General features: G+C 43.0%; 1 protein-coding gene across 1 annotated transcript in view; it reads right to left on the bottom strand.

Moving 5' to 3' along the window:
* LOC126161695 (NADP-dependent malic enzyme-like) overlaps positions 1 to 16,569 on the bottom strand; it is a 395,549-nt gene that overhangs the window by 197,512 nt on the left and 181,468 nt on the right. Inside the window, exons 3-4 of the mRNA XM_049917710.1 lie at positions 12,888 to 12,995; positions 5,033 to 5,125 (exon numbers count right to left, since the gene is read on the bottom strand). Coding sequence (XP_049773667.1) covers positions 5,033 to 5,125; positions 12,888 to 12,995 — 201 coding nt within the window. The remainder of the gene's footprint in view (positions 1 to 5,032; positions 5,126 to 12,887; positions 12,996 to 16,569) is intronic.

The following is a 16,569-nucleotide window of genomic DNA, read 5'->3' on the forward strand; positions in this document are numbered from 1 at the left end:
CAACTAGGCATTTGCTGTATTTCCTACAAGCTTCCTTCCTTTACAATATATCATTAACAATCCATTCTGTTACAAACAGCGAATGCTCCCATTAGAAATTGCTAAGTCCGTAAAGTTTAGCAATTAATGTCATACCCGCCCTCAATCACAGTTTTGAATACGATCACCCTCATCATATGTTGCTATGTAATGAAGAAGCCTTGAGGTCAGAAAGCATAAATGCGTAGATGTGTCTCTCAACATTTGGACCACCATGTCATTTTTTTTCTTCAGTCGACACAAATAAACTAGCGGCTTGCATCCAAACAGTTTGGTACGCTTTAGTCAGACACACATCGAACGCTTATGTGTTTCGACTATTTGGCATACAAAAAACGCCTAGCAACTCAGCATGTTGGCAGGTCTGCAGAAAATAGCTGTGTTTGGCAGTTACACAGTGGTATTAAATGAAAACTTAAATGTTTGTCTATGTCACAATTAATTCATATTATATTATGAAGATTCGTCAAGCGGTTACAATTTTCTGCGGCCACTAGTAGTCTGTGTAACTACGTAGTACTTCAGACGGGTCAATAACAGACGATATCTGAGAGCAAAGAAATGGAATCAATAAAAGGACACTTAGCTTCTGATGTTACTGTTAGTGTTATCTATGGATAAGTTTGAGGCTACTGAACCTAAAAATTTTGTGTAGCTTCTCTGTAAGATGCGCCGACATGTAGCTGCTATGTATTCCGAGGAACCATGTGTAATCATCTAGAGAAGAGCCACTGAGGTGAGTGGTTATAATGAAGGCTCAGCCCCTGGGAAATCAAACAGATGCCGCGGGCTGGGACTCTCGATGGCCGTGACTGCCTCGGCACGCTATTACCCTCTTCGGAAATTAGGGCATAGTTGCGTCATAATACAAAAGACACTATGTTCCACATCGAGTTGTAGATCATTGGTTGTGACACTGTCGATTCTAATGCACTGCATGATCATCGATAAGATGAAGTGGAGGTAAGCTGCTGGAGGGTGGGGAAGGAGGTAAAGACGATAGTTTTTTTATTCTACAGTCCTGATTTGTTTCCATTTACAGTGGGTGAATGTTGATATCTAAGAGATACAAGTTATATCGCTACAATATCGTTCTATTCCAGTATGATATGCAGTAACGTAAAATTTACTGCAATGAAAACACTAGCACTTCGTTCATACTTTCATCCACACTTCACATGCCGTGCATCGCATTAAGTTGCCAGAGGTGTTCGAGGTACACGAATATAACAGATATATCTCATGTTACATAATGGGCCAAAATCGCTATTCGTTAGCATGATAGATTCGTAAGGAGAAACTTTTAAAAATTCTTTCTGTATTTGTAAGTTAACAGTATACATGAACGAGATATTTAAAGGTTATCGAAACTTAGTTCTCGTATTTATCCGCCCCGATTAAGTGAAAAGTGTAAACGTCTTGTGTGTGTGTGTGTGTGTGTGTGTGTGTGTGTGTGTGTGTGTGTGTGTGTGTGTGTGTGTGCGCTTGTGTGCGTGTGTGATTTGACTTTATGGGCGCTCAACGGCGAGTTTATCAGCGCCATGATGCATGATGCATTTTAGAAGGAACGAATGTGGATAAAATAGCTAAAATTACTATACACAGTAAGGATGAAACCTAAAACACGACACTTATGCACTCACTCGCATCTTGTGTGTTGTGTATTCTACCGCGGACCTAGCAAAAACGGAGAGACTTCATCCCGCCATAGCTCTCAGTATTTTACAATCCAACAACAGACCACAGCAGTCCATCTACCCCACTGCCGCCCCACACCGAACCCAGGGTTATTATGCGGTTCGGCCCCCAGTGGATCCCCACCCCCTCCTCCCCAGAACGTCTCATACCAAACGAGTGTAGCCCCAAATCAAATGTCTGCGTGGTAGAGTAATTATGGTGACGTGCAGTGTTTGCGCAGCAATCGCCGATATAGTGTAACTGAGGCGGAATATGAGGAACCAGCCCGCATTCGCCGACGCAGATGGAAAACCGCCTAAAACCATCCACGGGCCAGCTGGCACACCCGACCTCGACATTAATCCGTTGGGCGGATTCGTGCTGGGGACCTGCACGCCTTCTCGCTCGGGAAGCAGGGCGTTAGACCGCGCAGCTAGCCGGGCTGGCCACTCCCACCTTACTCGCACTGATTCACACAGCACTCTATTCACACGACTGAAACATAAGGTTTTGGATGTCCATCCTAGTGCCACGAGGTCTGGAGGACAACGGCCGTCACTATTGTAAGAAAATGAAACGCCTATAACCGTCCTTACGTTGTAATTTATTGTGTAGCTACCAGTTTCGGCGCTTCAGTGCATCATCTCCAGATCATAGTTGACGCGGAAGGGGATATCACCATCAATATATACTATGCATCAGTGGCCAACGACTGGTGTACGCAGACTATCTGTAACTGTGATGTTGTCTCTCCAACTATCAAGTGTCAGCTCAAACATAACATCTTGAAAGTTGGTAGTACTAGTTTGTAGAAGGGGACAACCAAAAGCAAATAGGGTTGGTCAATTACAGAATTTGTATTTCACAGGGAACTTAAAGGATTTATTGTGGCCACTGCCTTCTAATTCACTGATGAATTTCTTAGTATAAACAACTGATATGTGTTTGTGTGTTACCAGTAAAATACGTAAACTAATTCGAATATTAGTACAATCTGACTTCTGTATAAATTCAGTGCAGTAATGCAGTCATTGTAAGTAAGTGTTGTAAAATGATTCCTCTATTCAGTGTTTATTACCTCATAACTGAAAATTTGTTCAAAATTTTTCTGAATCGTTCCACATCCATGACGATCATTCATTCAACTTGGGATCTGTGGAAGGTACATTAGTATACTCGTATTTGTTTTCTATTGTAAATATTTATTGTGAATTCTTGTTCTTCTGATAGGTTCTACATCCTGGAGGCTCTCCTCGCTATAGATCAATTGAAACGAAACGTACATCTGACGTAATCTAAACAGACCATATAAATAATTGCATCACCTTCAGAATAGTGTCAATCAGCCGTACCGCATTTGTCCCAGAGTTTCACTCATTCATGCGAACAGATTTTAAAGTAGCCTGAAGTTAGGCTGTATAGCGTCTGCTGTGATTTTTGTTTCAGTTTTTCTAGCCCCAAAAACGCTTCCCCTTGGATTTTGCAGAACAGAAAAAAGTCACAGAGGGCCAGATCCGTTGTGTAGTATTCAGTGGGTAGGATGACAGTAAAACTGTTGTCATTTAGTTTATAACCAAAAACTATCACCTCTGTGAACTAGAAGCGGGCAATAGACCGCGCCGCTCGAACTGTAAACACAACTGCCACTGCTAAGAGTATCCTACGAGTTCCACATCGCTGGCAACGGGTTATACATGATGCTGGTGACTACTTTGAAGGTCGGTAAAACTTTAAAACACGTATCTATTTTGTACAAGCTGTTAATAAATAGTTGCCTTTATTAAAGTTCCAACCCGCGTAGTTGCCACTATTTAAGATCCAACCCTCGTATATGGCTGCTCTTGATCGCTTTGTGTGTAGCTATTCGAATTAGGAGGAGGTCGAACAAGAAACATATGGATAGCACCTGATGGTTGTCTTAACAATGATGTTCAATCAAGGGCCGGCTGACTTTTTCCTTATACTGCAGCATGGACTCTTACATGTGATCAACTGACAAGAGCTTAGCTGTGAAATAACACCCCGACGCTCCCTGGTGAATTTCAGTTAAAGCAGACGTCAATCTGTCTCTACATGTCCGATGTATAGATGGCGTGCCAAAACGTCCGAATATTTTCAATCTCAGGTAAACGCTTTAAGAGTGCGGCGAATTCCCAGCACGTTCTTGTCGGGACTCTGCACCTCCCATGGAATAGCAGTGTATGATCTGATGCTCTTCTACGCCAAAATCCAAAGTGCACATTTCGGCAGTTTCTCAAATAGTAATCTGCACGCAATCCATATGTATATGTCTTTGCTCTGACGATGTTTTGTCATGTGGAACAAAGAGGCTCCGTGCTCATCACGGGACAGGGAATAAGGTGGCGAACTGTTCCGTACACTGGACTCTGGGAGATATAAGGTTCACTTCATATGACTAGTGCCACAGGTCCGTCCTTCTCCCATTGAAGCAGTGCTCCTTCTTTAAAGACTTCATATAAAATGTCAGCCTTCTCAGCTTCACGGCAGACTAGATTATTTTGTAACGGACCTATATTCAAAATTTATTTTAACCAGTCTACAGATCAACAGATGTCTTTCAATGATCATGTTCAAAATCGGCACTCTCCTACATTTCCATATACGTCTATGCACTCGAAGGTGGAGAATATAGCGGATACCATTGTAATTTCCCATCTTTTCCCTTCCGTTTGAGCAAGACGAATGGTAAGAACGACTATCAATAAACTTCCATGCGGGTTCGAGTTTCTCTCGTTTTCCCATCACGGTTGTTTCACGGAATGTACGTGAAAGAAATTAATCTTCTAGATACGTATCCTCAATGGGTGACGATAAAACTTTACAAATAATTAGAAACTTCCGTAATTAATGAGTCAGTTTTACATGTTACCCTATATGTGGCACTGTGATTGGAAATAATACATCTTGATGTCAGTGCTGGAAAAATAAATAACATTTTTCAATTGGGATTTCCGAGGTGATTTTCTTGCAAGTAGCCTAAAATTTTTATTATCAAGTAAAAGCCATTCTCCACTCATTTTTCTGTTATACACTCGTGAATGAAGAACATATTGTGTTCTATTCCTACTATTTCTGATACGTGTTTTTACCCTACTCAGAAAGAAAATTTCATGCGTGGAATAATTTGTTTGTTAGTGAGACTTCAGACGAGTAAGATTTGATGAATTGATTAGAAAGTCAGTTACGTTTTATACATGCAAGATTAAAAATCGGCAGGTAAGTTAATGGAATATGCTAACTCGTTTTCGTAATAATGTGACTCTTTCAGCGTCACCAGCTTCTTACAAGTACGTACCTTGCATTAGGAGTTTCGGCGAAACCATTGAGGACTTCTGCCTTCGGCACTTCTGCCTGAGGAATTTCTGCTTTAGGCAAGTCCATTGGTAACCTGGAAAACAAAATAAGCAAATTGCACGTATTTTATTACGGTATTGCTTACTTCATTAATTCTAGTACAAGGTGGAAAGGTATAGCTTCGTTTTAAATATGTAATATTGACTTTTAACGAATGAACATTATTGAATCGTTTCTCAACTTGTATCTGTGCGTGAAATATTGATTTTGTAGTAAAAGTACGAGAACGTCTTTTCTTGGAATGTTCGTTTGCATTAAATATATATTTAATCATTTTGAATTAGCGTCAGTATTTCAGTCCATATTCTTCAACAACCCCTTATTCTTATAATTAAATGTTTCCCTGAGTCATTTAAGTCTCTTTTCATTATCTACGATAATGATCGAAGCAAACGAAATGAACTGGGGAATTCTGGCTTGCTACACAAAAATGCTAACCTTCACACCACCGCAGTACGATGGGCAACTATGCTGCACGAAATACCTAAGCTGAGTGCCCTACCCAACACAAACTTCAATTCATTTTTCCCTTACATATTGTCACTACTGCCAGGACCCTCCGATATTTGCAAACACCCCAGCATTGGACGTAATGGGACGTCCTTGTAACATTGGTGATCTTATAGATCTTATAATTAATTGCGCATGAAATATTATTTTCATGCCCTTGCAAGTCACTCTGAGATCGCAGTATTGTACCAGTGAATGGAGGGGTTACTAGGTGAGAGAAACGTAATACATCACGGTGTGGTTTACTGTTAAAATTCCGAGAGCACGCGTTCGTAGAAGATTCACTCAATGTATTTCTTCCTCCTGCGTATACCTCGCGAGAAAACCACGGAGTCAAAACAAAACAGAGTCGAGCTACGATAAAATAAAACAGATTCCAGCTGCCAAAATGTGTACTGCTTTCTCTTGTATAGGTGAGACCATACCGCCAAGTGTGGTATGACAAGAGCGACTCGGTAGAGCAGATGAAAAGTATCAAAAGTTAATTTTTTCCGTGGTATGGGACAATAGCCAACACGATGTAGTTATTTGACAATTTCCTACTACCTTTTAGGTGGTAAGTAGAGAGGTCCCTCATCTGTGCATTAGAAACACAACACACAAACTGCACACAAACTGTTAAATGATACTGAAGAACGAAACATAATTTGTAGACTGAGAGCGTGCACAACATTACTCTCCTCAAATTAAGGCTGTGCGAGTCAGGAAGGACATCTGGTCACAAAAAATAAAGCCATATCCAGGAGGCTAAAGACTCATCATGCGCGATTCCTACAGTAACAGCACAACGACGGGAAGGAAACAACATCATACACAATCTGGACTACACCTCAATTTGTTGCACAGACTGGAAACTAACGGCAGATGTAGAAAAGTGTAAAGTAATGCATTCTACTAAATTTATCAATTCAGTAGCCTTTTACAGCTCACTAAAATGTAAATGTAAATGCCGTGTGGCTAGAGCCTCTCGTCGGGTAGACCGTTCGCCTTGTGCAAGTCTTTCGAGTTGACGCCACTTCGGCGACTTGCGTGTTGATGGGGATGAAATGATGATGATAAGGACAACACAATACCCAGTCCTTGAGCGGAAAAAATTTCCGACCCAAACGGGAATCCAACGCGGGCCGTTAGGTAAGACATTCCGTCGCGCCGACCACTCAGGTACTATGTGCAGACACAGCTCACTCATGAATGACAGTTGTTGTCAGTGATCTCATAAAAATACCCGAAAGTTAAAATGGGCGTGCAGTAGAACTATCATACAGATTAAGCAAATGGAAAGTTTCTGTTAACAGATGGAATGCTGCTTATTTTCAGTTTCTCTGCGACAGGCAATTGTTTCTACAACACATGCGAAACCATTATGTACAACATGAGTGTTCACCAGTGTGTTTGATTTTTGGGTGAATGAAATACTGCGAAAATTTTACTTGGTAGACTCTTGACGTAGACCGTACAACATCTCATGAAGTCCTACACAGAACGAATCAGACACTGCAGTAGTAAAGGCAGCAGATTCGCCTTCAGAGCGACTGAGATTCATAACCCCTTCCGGCAGACCAGACGTAGACTTTTCCTGTTTCCATCAAATGTAGTTATGAAATGCTGTATGTGCTGACGGTAATAGATGACTAAGGCAGACACATGTATGGTGATGGCCCGAGGTACTTTAAAAAGTACTTGAAAAATACTTGAAAAATGTAAGAACTTATTTGCGGACGATATGTATGGATGTTCTGCAGCACCCCGTAGACAGTTAACATAAGAAACCTGAAAATGAAGGTAGCCTAACAACATGGTTTGCTTTTGTATCTAGCTGCAGTCCCTGAGTCAAATGGTTTTCTTTTTTTTTAGAGAAGTAATTATTCTTATAGCATTATGTAGACAGTAGTTCCTCGTGCACATTATCCACTATGGAATGAGAAACTACTGGAATACAAAATGGAAAAACGCAACATTTTCCTCCTAACTTACTGTAGTTTGCAGAGTACAGATGTACGTAGTTGTAGAAAGCTACATAGTTCCGTCCTGTATTATCCTGAAGTACGGCCACGAACCGGTGCCATCATTTTAATGTCAAGGTTTATTATTGGCAGGTATGTTAATGGAAGATGCCAGCTTATGTGAACTTCGCAGCCATCCTTTCTTTACACGATCCTTCACGAAAAGTCTTGCTACACCTAAAATTGCCACACGGTTATTTAATTCCACCAGTTCTGCTTATGCATTTTCCTTGATTTATTCACAGTTTTGGTCTCTCGTATTTGTTCCGGCAACAGAAGGCAATTTTCAACACGTGATACTTTGATTTTCAATCAATAATAACGGGCATATGAACCCTCAGGGCTATATCGCTTACAAGCAGAAACGGAACAAAGTTAGTCACGCCGCAATACATGCTAAATTGCGGCATACCTATGCGTTAATCGACAGCAGGCACAGACCATCTGGTCTATGGAAAACCCTGCGTGGTCCAAATGGAAGTAAATTAGAAGCTGCACCCGATGCCGTTGTTCCATTGGAGGAACTAACACGGTACTTCACTTTACCTTCAGCCAAAGTTGAACGGCAAACGAAACAGAGACTTATTGTTTACTTCATGGGCTTAATGACGGTAGCCGCGAAAAATTCTAAGCATGTTATTGGTAATACTGTCAAAAAATCCATCATGCGTATCAGATCAGCATGTAATGGACACGATGTAATTACAGTGCAAATGATTGACCACTATTACCCACAATAAAAGACATCTTCAACCACTCTTTGACCACAAATGTTTTCCTGAGGCCCGGAAACAGGGCCTTACAAGCCACTACCGAAAAAGTACGTTTTCACAGCTCCATCTGATTCGGATTATTCCGGCGCTGTCCAAGGCCTTAGGATATAATATAGTCCACATACGCAAGCCAACTATTTAACTACAAACAACGTACTAGACGAATATCAATCAGGTTTCCGCAAACATATCAGCACATCTGCTTTAATAAAAGTAACAGACGACATGAAGCTTGCTATGGATAGCGAAAATGCGACTATCATTTACTTCTTTGGCTTTAGCTAAGTCTTTGACACTATCTTTGTTAAACTTAGCAGCCTAAATTTATCTCCAAGTGCAGTGCAATGGTTTCGCTCTCACATCTGACTACTCGCTAACAACGCGTCATGCCCGCCACAATACTGTTGCAACCCATGCAGGCTGTATCAAGCGTCCCCAACAGTTTGGTAAAAGATCCTATACTCTTTTTATTGTACGTCAATGAAGTGTTTTCAGATCTGTCCTGCTGTAAATACACTCCTGGAAATTGAAATAAGAACACCGTGAATTCATTGTCCCAGGAAGGGGAAACTTTATTGACACATTCCTGGGGTCAGATACATCACATGATCACACTTACAGAACCACAGGCACATAGACACAGGCAACAGAGCATGCACAATGTCGGCACTAGTAAAGTGTATATCCACCTTTCACAGCAATGCAGGCTGCTATTCTCCCATGGAGACGATCGTAGAGATGCTGGATGTAGTCCTGTGGAACGGCTTGCCATGCCATTTCCACCTGGCGTCTCAGTTGGACCAGCGTTCGTGCTGGACGTGCAGACCGCGTGAGACGACGCTTCATCCAGTCCCAAACATGCTCAATGGGGGACAGATCCGGAGATCTTGCTGGCCAGGGTAGTTGACTTACACCTTCTAGAGCACGTTGGGTGGCACGGGATACATGCGGACGTGCATTGTCCTGTTGGAACAGCAAGTTCCCTTGCCGGTCTAGGAATGGTAGAACGATGGGTTCGATGACGGTTTGGATGTACCGTGCACTATTCAGTGTCCCCTCGACGATCACCAGTGGTGTACGGCCAATGTAGGAGATCGCTCCCCACACCATGATGCCGGGTGTTGGCCCTGTGTGCCTCGGTCGTATGCAGTCCTGATTGTGGCGCTCACCTGCACGGCGCCAAACACGTATACGACCATCATTGGCACCAAGGCAGAAGCGACTCTCATCGCTGAAGACGACACGTCTCCATTCGTCCCTCCATTCACGCCTGTCGCGACACCACTGGAGGCGGGCTGCACGATGTTGGGGCGTGAGCGGAAGACGGCCTAACGGTGTGCGGGACCGTAGCCCAGCTTCATGGAGACGGTTGCGAATGGTTCTCGCCGATACCCCAGGAGCAACAGTGTCCCTAATTTGCTGGGAAGTGGCGGTGCGGTCCCCTACGGCACTGCGTAGGATCCTACGGTCTTGGCGTGCATCCGTGCGTCGCTGCGGTCCGGTCCCAGGTCGACGGGCACGTGCACCTTCCGCCGACCACTGGCGACAACATCGATGTACTGTGGAGACCTCACGCCCCACGTGTTGAGCAATTCGGCGGTACGTCCACCCGGCGTCCTGCATGCCCACTATACGCCCTCGCTCAAAGTCCGTCAACTGCACATACGGTTCACGTCCACGCTGTCGCGGCATGCTACCAGTGTTAAAGACTGCGATGGAGCTCCGTATGCCACGGCAAACTGGCTGACACTGACGGCAGCGGTGCACAAATGCTGCGCAGCTAGTGCCATTCGACGGCCAACACCGCGGTTCCTGGTGTGTCCGCTTTGCCGTGCGTGTGATCATTGCTTGTACAGACCTCTCGCAGTGTCCGGAGCAAGTATGGTGGGTCTGACACACCGGTGTCAATGTGTTCTTTTTTCCATTTCCAGGAGTGTACTACATGTATGCTGACGACCTCTAGTTATAACTTGGTACAAAACCAACAAACTTGAAGACAGCTGTGAGCAGAATCAAAATAGGCTCATAATACAGCGTTAAAGCAAAATCCATTAAACATTCAAACAGCCCTGACTTGTCATTCTAGACTCATTAGCCCGAAATTTCGGAAATCTCTGCCATGTTTAATTCTAAATGGGACAAATATACATTTCTCTCCATCACCTAAGAACCTGGAAGTAACAGATGAAATGCTAACCTGGGCAGAGCAAATAGCTGCAGCATCAAAGAAAGCATCAGCATCTCTCCATACTCTACAAAATATAAAAAGCCCTTCCCATTTTACCTATAAAAGAAAGTTGTATAAACGCTTATACTTCCAACTGTTGGTTATAACTATTTTCTCGTCCTAGGTCTTTCCCAGGATAGCTCACTGGGCCTAGAACTGGTCACGAACACCTGCTTTAAATATCTCTGTGACGTCTGGTGTATTTGATCATTTTATGCACTGTCATCCTGGCGACGTGTGGACAAGCACAGATATTTCCGTGTATTCTGTTCGCTCTACAGCGTTATCAACGTACATTGTCCCTCATATCTCTCTCGAACTTAACGTCGTTGTCTGAAGAGCACAGCGGAAACATTCGTTTCAATCTCAGAAAATTCCTCTTTGCCCTGTTCCACTATTCAACCGCTTTCTCAAAGTGATTTTCAGTAGCGGAAACCCGACACTAGAATGACCTCAATCATTATAGCAGAGGTTAATGAGATATTTAATAAAGCAGCAATATATATCCGTTTTTTGTGGCTGTTCGCGCTCGTTACCACGTTACAACTAAGTACTCTTCTTTCCAACTAGAGCTTTCTCATTTTCCAACGTTCCTAGCTAGTGCCCTCTACCTAAATTTGTCTTCCTTAGAACTCGCTACCTCACAAAATATCACTTTCGTACATCTATAAATACATTTTCTCTCTGTTATTTCACGATCCAGCCAAATTAATGTGACCATCTTCAAACCCTGAATAATCACCTTTTGCAGCACAAATGTGCAGGAAGAGAGTCAGTGAGGTTCTGGAAGCTACCAACATGGTTGTGAAACCATGCAGACTACAGTGTTGTGGCCAGCTGCTCTAGGTTTCACAGTTGAGGATCCATGGCGTGAACAAGTCGATCAATGTGGTCCCACAGATTCTCGACTTTGTTGAATCTGGCGAGTCTGCTGGCGGGGGGAATACGGTAAATTCATCCTGGTGCTCTTCGAACCACGACGGACACTGCGAGCTCTTGAAATGTTGCACTGTCCTGCTCGTAAATGCCACTGTGGCGAGGATAAAAGAATTACATGTAGGGGTGGATATGGTCCCCAAGGATAGATGCGTAATTGCCTCCCAGAATGATCACCCAAGTAATCCCACAAAAACATTCGCCAGACCATAACGCTCCCTCCTCCATCAAAAAATGGCTCTGAGCACTATGGGACTCAACTGCTGAGGTCATTAGTCCCCTAGAACTTAGAACTAGTTAAACCTAACTAACCTAAGGACATCACAAACATCCATGCCCGAGGCAGGATTCGAACCTGCGACCGTAGCGGCCTTGCGGTTCCAGACTGCAGCGCCTTTAACCGCACGGCCACTTCGGCCGGCTCCTCCTCCATCCTGGGCCCTTTCGACGTGTGATGCAAGGTGTTTGCTTTCAGATGTTTCACGCCGATTGACGATAAAACGTTATTCATCTGAAAAAGTAACCTGTCGCCACTCTTGGACGTCCAGTTGCAGTAATGGCGTGCAAATTCCAGCCTACATCGCCGATGAACAACAAGCAACATGGCTGCAGGAAGCAGGTGCCTTCTGCGGAGACCTATACGCAGCTACGTTCTCTGAGCAGTAGTTGAAGAGACACTGTTGGTTGGCCCTCGGTTCATCTGGCCGGTCTGTTGTTTAACGGTCGGGCGGCTATTCGCCCGTACCCATCTCCGCAACCCTTGTTCACCCATGTCATCTATGGCCTGTGGTGCATCACAGTTGCTTCAGCACCGGTTTTAGATAGCATCATTTTGCCATGTGTGGTATAACTTAACCACGGCGACACGTGAGCAGTTTTCAGACTTAGCCGTTTCGGAAATGCTTCCACCTTTGGCCCGAAAGCCAATGATCACGTCCTTTTGGATGTCAGATACATGACTCCGTTTCCGCATTATGACAACGACTGCACTGTTTTCCGCATCACTCGGTCACGCTTTATATACCCTCCAACGCTAGTACTGACACCTGCTGTCTGTGAGTGGTTACTGCGTGTTGACGTCGAACACAGGTAGGGGTCACATAAATGAGACTGGACCGTGTGTCATTGTCATTATTATTATTATTATTATTATTATTACTATTATTATTATTATTATTACCAGCAGTAACATCAGCATCTGTAGTGGTAGTAGCAGTAGTAGTACCGATAGTATTAACTTTATTACTTCTTAGTCTGTACCATTATTAACCTGGTCATTAGACACATTAAAATAATTTTTAATTTTAAACTTTGTTTCAGCATCCACAACCTTTTGTGGGTAAGTACCTTTTATTAGGAGTTTCAGCGTAGCCATTGAGAAGTTCTGCCTTCGGCACTTCCACTTGAGGCGCTTCTCTCTGAGGCATTTCCGCTCTGGGCAGATCCATTGGCAACCTGGAAAAGAAATGAAGTCAGTTGCACATACGAATTGTATGGCTGCTGGTTACAAGCTTATTATTCATTCGCCCTTGTATAACTTCGTTATCGCTTCTTTACCAGCGGTAACTGAGCGAGAGAGATGGAAAACCAAAGCAGAAACATGATACACCCTTCAGCAAAATAGAATAATAAAAAAGAAAAACGGACATGTACAAGTAGGACTCGCACTCCGAGGTTTCCCCACAAACTTAATTATGTATATAGATTGTTCATATGTAGGTTTTGACGGGTTTGCGAATATCAAAATATGTTACATATAAATGGTGGTATCTTCTGATTGAACTGACTGAGAAGCTTAAATTTTTACATTGCCAAGAGACTGTAGAATATAGCATTTGAGATAAATATAATCTTGACATCTACCAGTTTTTGAGAAAAAAAGGGTCTTAACTGACGGACTAGCAGATAGACAAAGGGACAACAAAGTGATCCTATAAGAGTTACCTCTTTTTTTTGTTCTACTGCCGTACGGAACCCTAAAAACACGGAAGTTCAATTTTCGGTTGCAAGCACCAGTTTTCGAGTTTGTAGTACACTGGGTCGTTCAGTACGGAGCACTAAGAAAATGAAATGGATAAACTGCAAAAACAGAAGAAATTCAGTGCTATGTAACGCTGCTGGATAACAGTACCGTTGTACAATATGACGCCTTATTGCTTCACGTGCTAAACGACGATGAATATACTCGTGAATTTGACTAAGAAACGAAATAACACCCCCACCCCTACCACTAATGTCTACAGTCTTCACATTACAAGTACAACATTTTAGCGTACTGACGAAAGACATTCATTAATCTCGTTATGAAAGGGTGAGAGAGAGCGCAACCGAGAAGGAATATATCGTCTTTCGCGGCCTAAATGGCCCCGACAATCACAGAATAATAGCGAAATGATGATAACAGCCACTTACTACACATTTGAAATAACTGCGTCTTCAGTATCACTTCAAGGCAGTTGTTACCCTTCACATGACTGCTACAAGTCTTTTTCTTATAATGCAAGTTCCCAGGTGCAACTCACCGTTTTATGTCGACATGCACTATCGTAAAACTAGGATTCACCTCAGAAAACTAAAAAAAGTCTGCAGAAATGAAAAAAATGTCGTCTTTGATCGTGTTAATGCATAAGATAACGTGTTCCATTCGAAAATCTGGCACGTAACGGTAATTTTACACTCCACTCTCCGTCTCTCCCAAGTGCTCCAAAACATATTGCTTCCAGTTCGTTTTTAATGGAGAGACAGAATCAAAAGAGTCAGTTGTGTCCATTTTACTTCAAGGAAGATTGACAGGACCATTACTGCATATAAAGGAAAGTTTTAGCTCTTTGAGACAGTCCACAGACGACCCAATTTTATATAAGACGGTCACACAATTAGAAAGTTGTTTCAAAATGCAGAAAGCCTTAGCGCTTAATCCAAAGAGTGTCAATTGACTCACACTACAATTCAATGAAATGTAAGCCGTGTAAATAGACGAAAAGATCCGATATGGTATGACTACAAGATTGGTAATCATTCACTGGAATTAGTTGCCACCGTAAAGTATGAGGGACCATCTGCCCGGAGCGATTTTAGGTGCAACGGCCGCAACGAAAGGCCGCTCGAAAGGTAAATGCTGGTCTGAGGAATAGTCCAAAGAAAGGGCAATTCATGCAAGGAAGTGGTCGCTTACAGTATCTTCCACCAATTTTGCGTACATTTTGTCGATATGGATTAAAGGAAGAGATACAAAACATTCAACGAAGAGATGTTACAGAAATTCTTCAACTTAAATCTCGAGTAGTGAACACGACAGTGAAGCAAATAGGCATAAAGAGCGGTACTTACAAACTTCCTCCCCATGCCATTAGCGAATAAGAGAGAAAGAATGGCAATTGATTCTGATACACTATGCACTCTGCGTCACACATTGCACAGGTGTAGATAACAATCAACATATAGAATATTAGACAGTCTTTACAAAATGTTTTCCTGTCCATAAGCCTTCCACTGTTGTTCCATAGTGAAAAATGGCGCATCATGTGATAGGCCCTGTTGAAGCAGTGATTTGGGTTAGGAGGTGACACAAGAAGAAAGGCTTACTAACAAAGGAAAGGGTAAATTTTTACGAGTCTTAATACAATGGGGAAACTGGATTATCAGGAGAAGGACACGTAAAGGCTCACTCTAGGTGTTGTGAGGGTCAGTGAAATGAAAGGGAAAGAAGACAGAGATTTCGAACACACGAATATGGAGTAATATCACTAGTAGCAGAAAATGTTATAACAGGTGCACGGTTTGCTATGAATAGGGGATAAGTCACAGAGTGAATTACTTTGAACAATTCATTGATAGGATCGTTCCATCAGGATGGAAAGCAAATCAACGCCAACAACAACACTTCAGGTACACATCCCGACGTCATTAGCAGAGGATGAATACAGAAGGAGAGTGTATGAGGGAATGGGATAACTTAGTACGTAAAGGGCGTTGAAAATCTAACAATATGGGTGGTTGAGCGCTGTGGTAGGGTACGGAACTGAAGGCGGTGTGGTGGAGAATATGTCTCGATAGTAGAAAGGAGAGAGGAGAAAGACCAATTCAGTTATGCAATAAATAGCGAATACAGCTTTACAAATCACAGGAAGAGGTGGTAAACTTGGAAAAGATATGGGGACACGGAAAGATCCGAGTTGGATTATATCATAGCGAGAAAGAGAGGGTTAGAAATCAGATACTGGATTGTAAGGCGTACACAGGAGTGGCTACAGACTCAGATCACAATCTAGTAATGAAGAAGAGTAGGCTGAAGTACTGAGGAACGATGATGTGCGTTTGAAGTTGTCTGATGCTGTAGGTACTGCTGTAATTAATATCACAACACTAAGTTCAATTGAAAAGGAATGGACTTTTCTAGAAAGGGCATTACGGAAGTTTGACGGACAAACGTAGGCACAAGCAAGGTGAAAGGGAAGAAGCCTTCCGTAAACATCGAAATACTACTTCCGTTGCTCGACGGAAACATGAGGCATGAAAATGCTTAGGAAAAGACAGCAACACAGTAGTACAACTCACTTAGGACTGAAATACACTCCTGGAAATTGAAATAAGAACACCGTGAATTCATTGTCTCAGGAAGGGGAAACTTTATTGACACATTCCTGGGGTCAGATACTTCACATGATCACACTGACAGAACCACAGGCACATAGACACAGGCAACAGAGCATGCACAATGTCGGCACTAGTACAGTGTATATCCACCTTTCGCAGCAATGCAGGCTGCTATTCTCCCATGGAGACGATCGTAGAGATGCTGGATGTAGTCCTGTGGAACGGCTTGCCATGCCATTTCCACCTGGCGCCTCAGTTGGACCAGCGTTCGTGCTGGACGTGCAGACCGCGTGAGACGACGCTTCATCCAGTCCCAAACATGCTCAATGGGGGACAGATCAGGAGATCTTGCTGGCCAGGGTAGTTGACTTACACCTTCTAGAGCACGTTGGGTGGCACGGGATACATGCGGACGTGCATTGTCCTGTTGGAA

This window comes from Schistocerca cancellata, chromosome 2, assembly GCF_023864275.1.
Source record: "Schistocerca cancellata isolate TAMUIC-IGC-003103 chromosome 2, iqSchCanc2.1, whole genome shotgun sequence".
Taxonomy (NCBI): domain Eukaryota; kingdom Metazoa; phylum Arthropoda; class Insecta; order Orthoptera; family Acrididae; genus Schistocerca; species Schistocerca cancellata.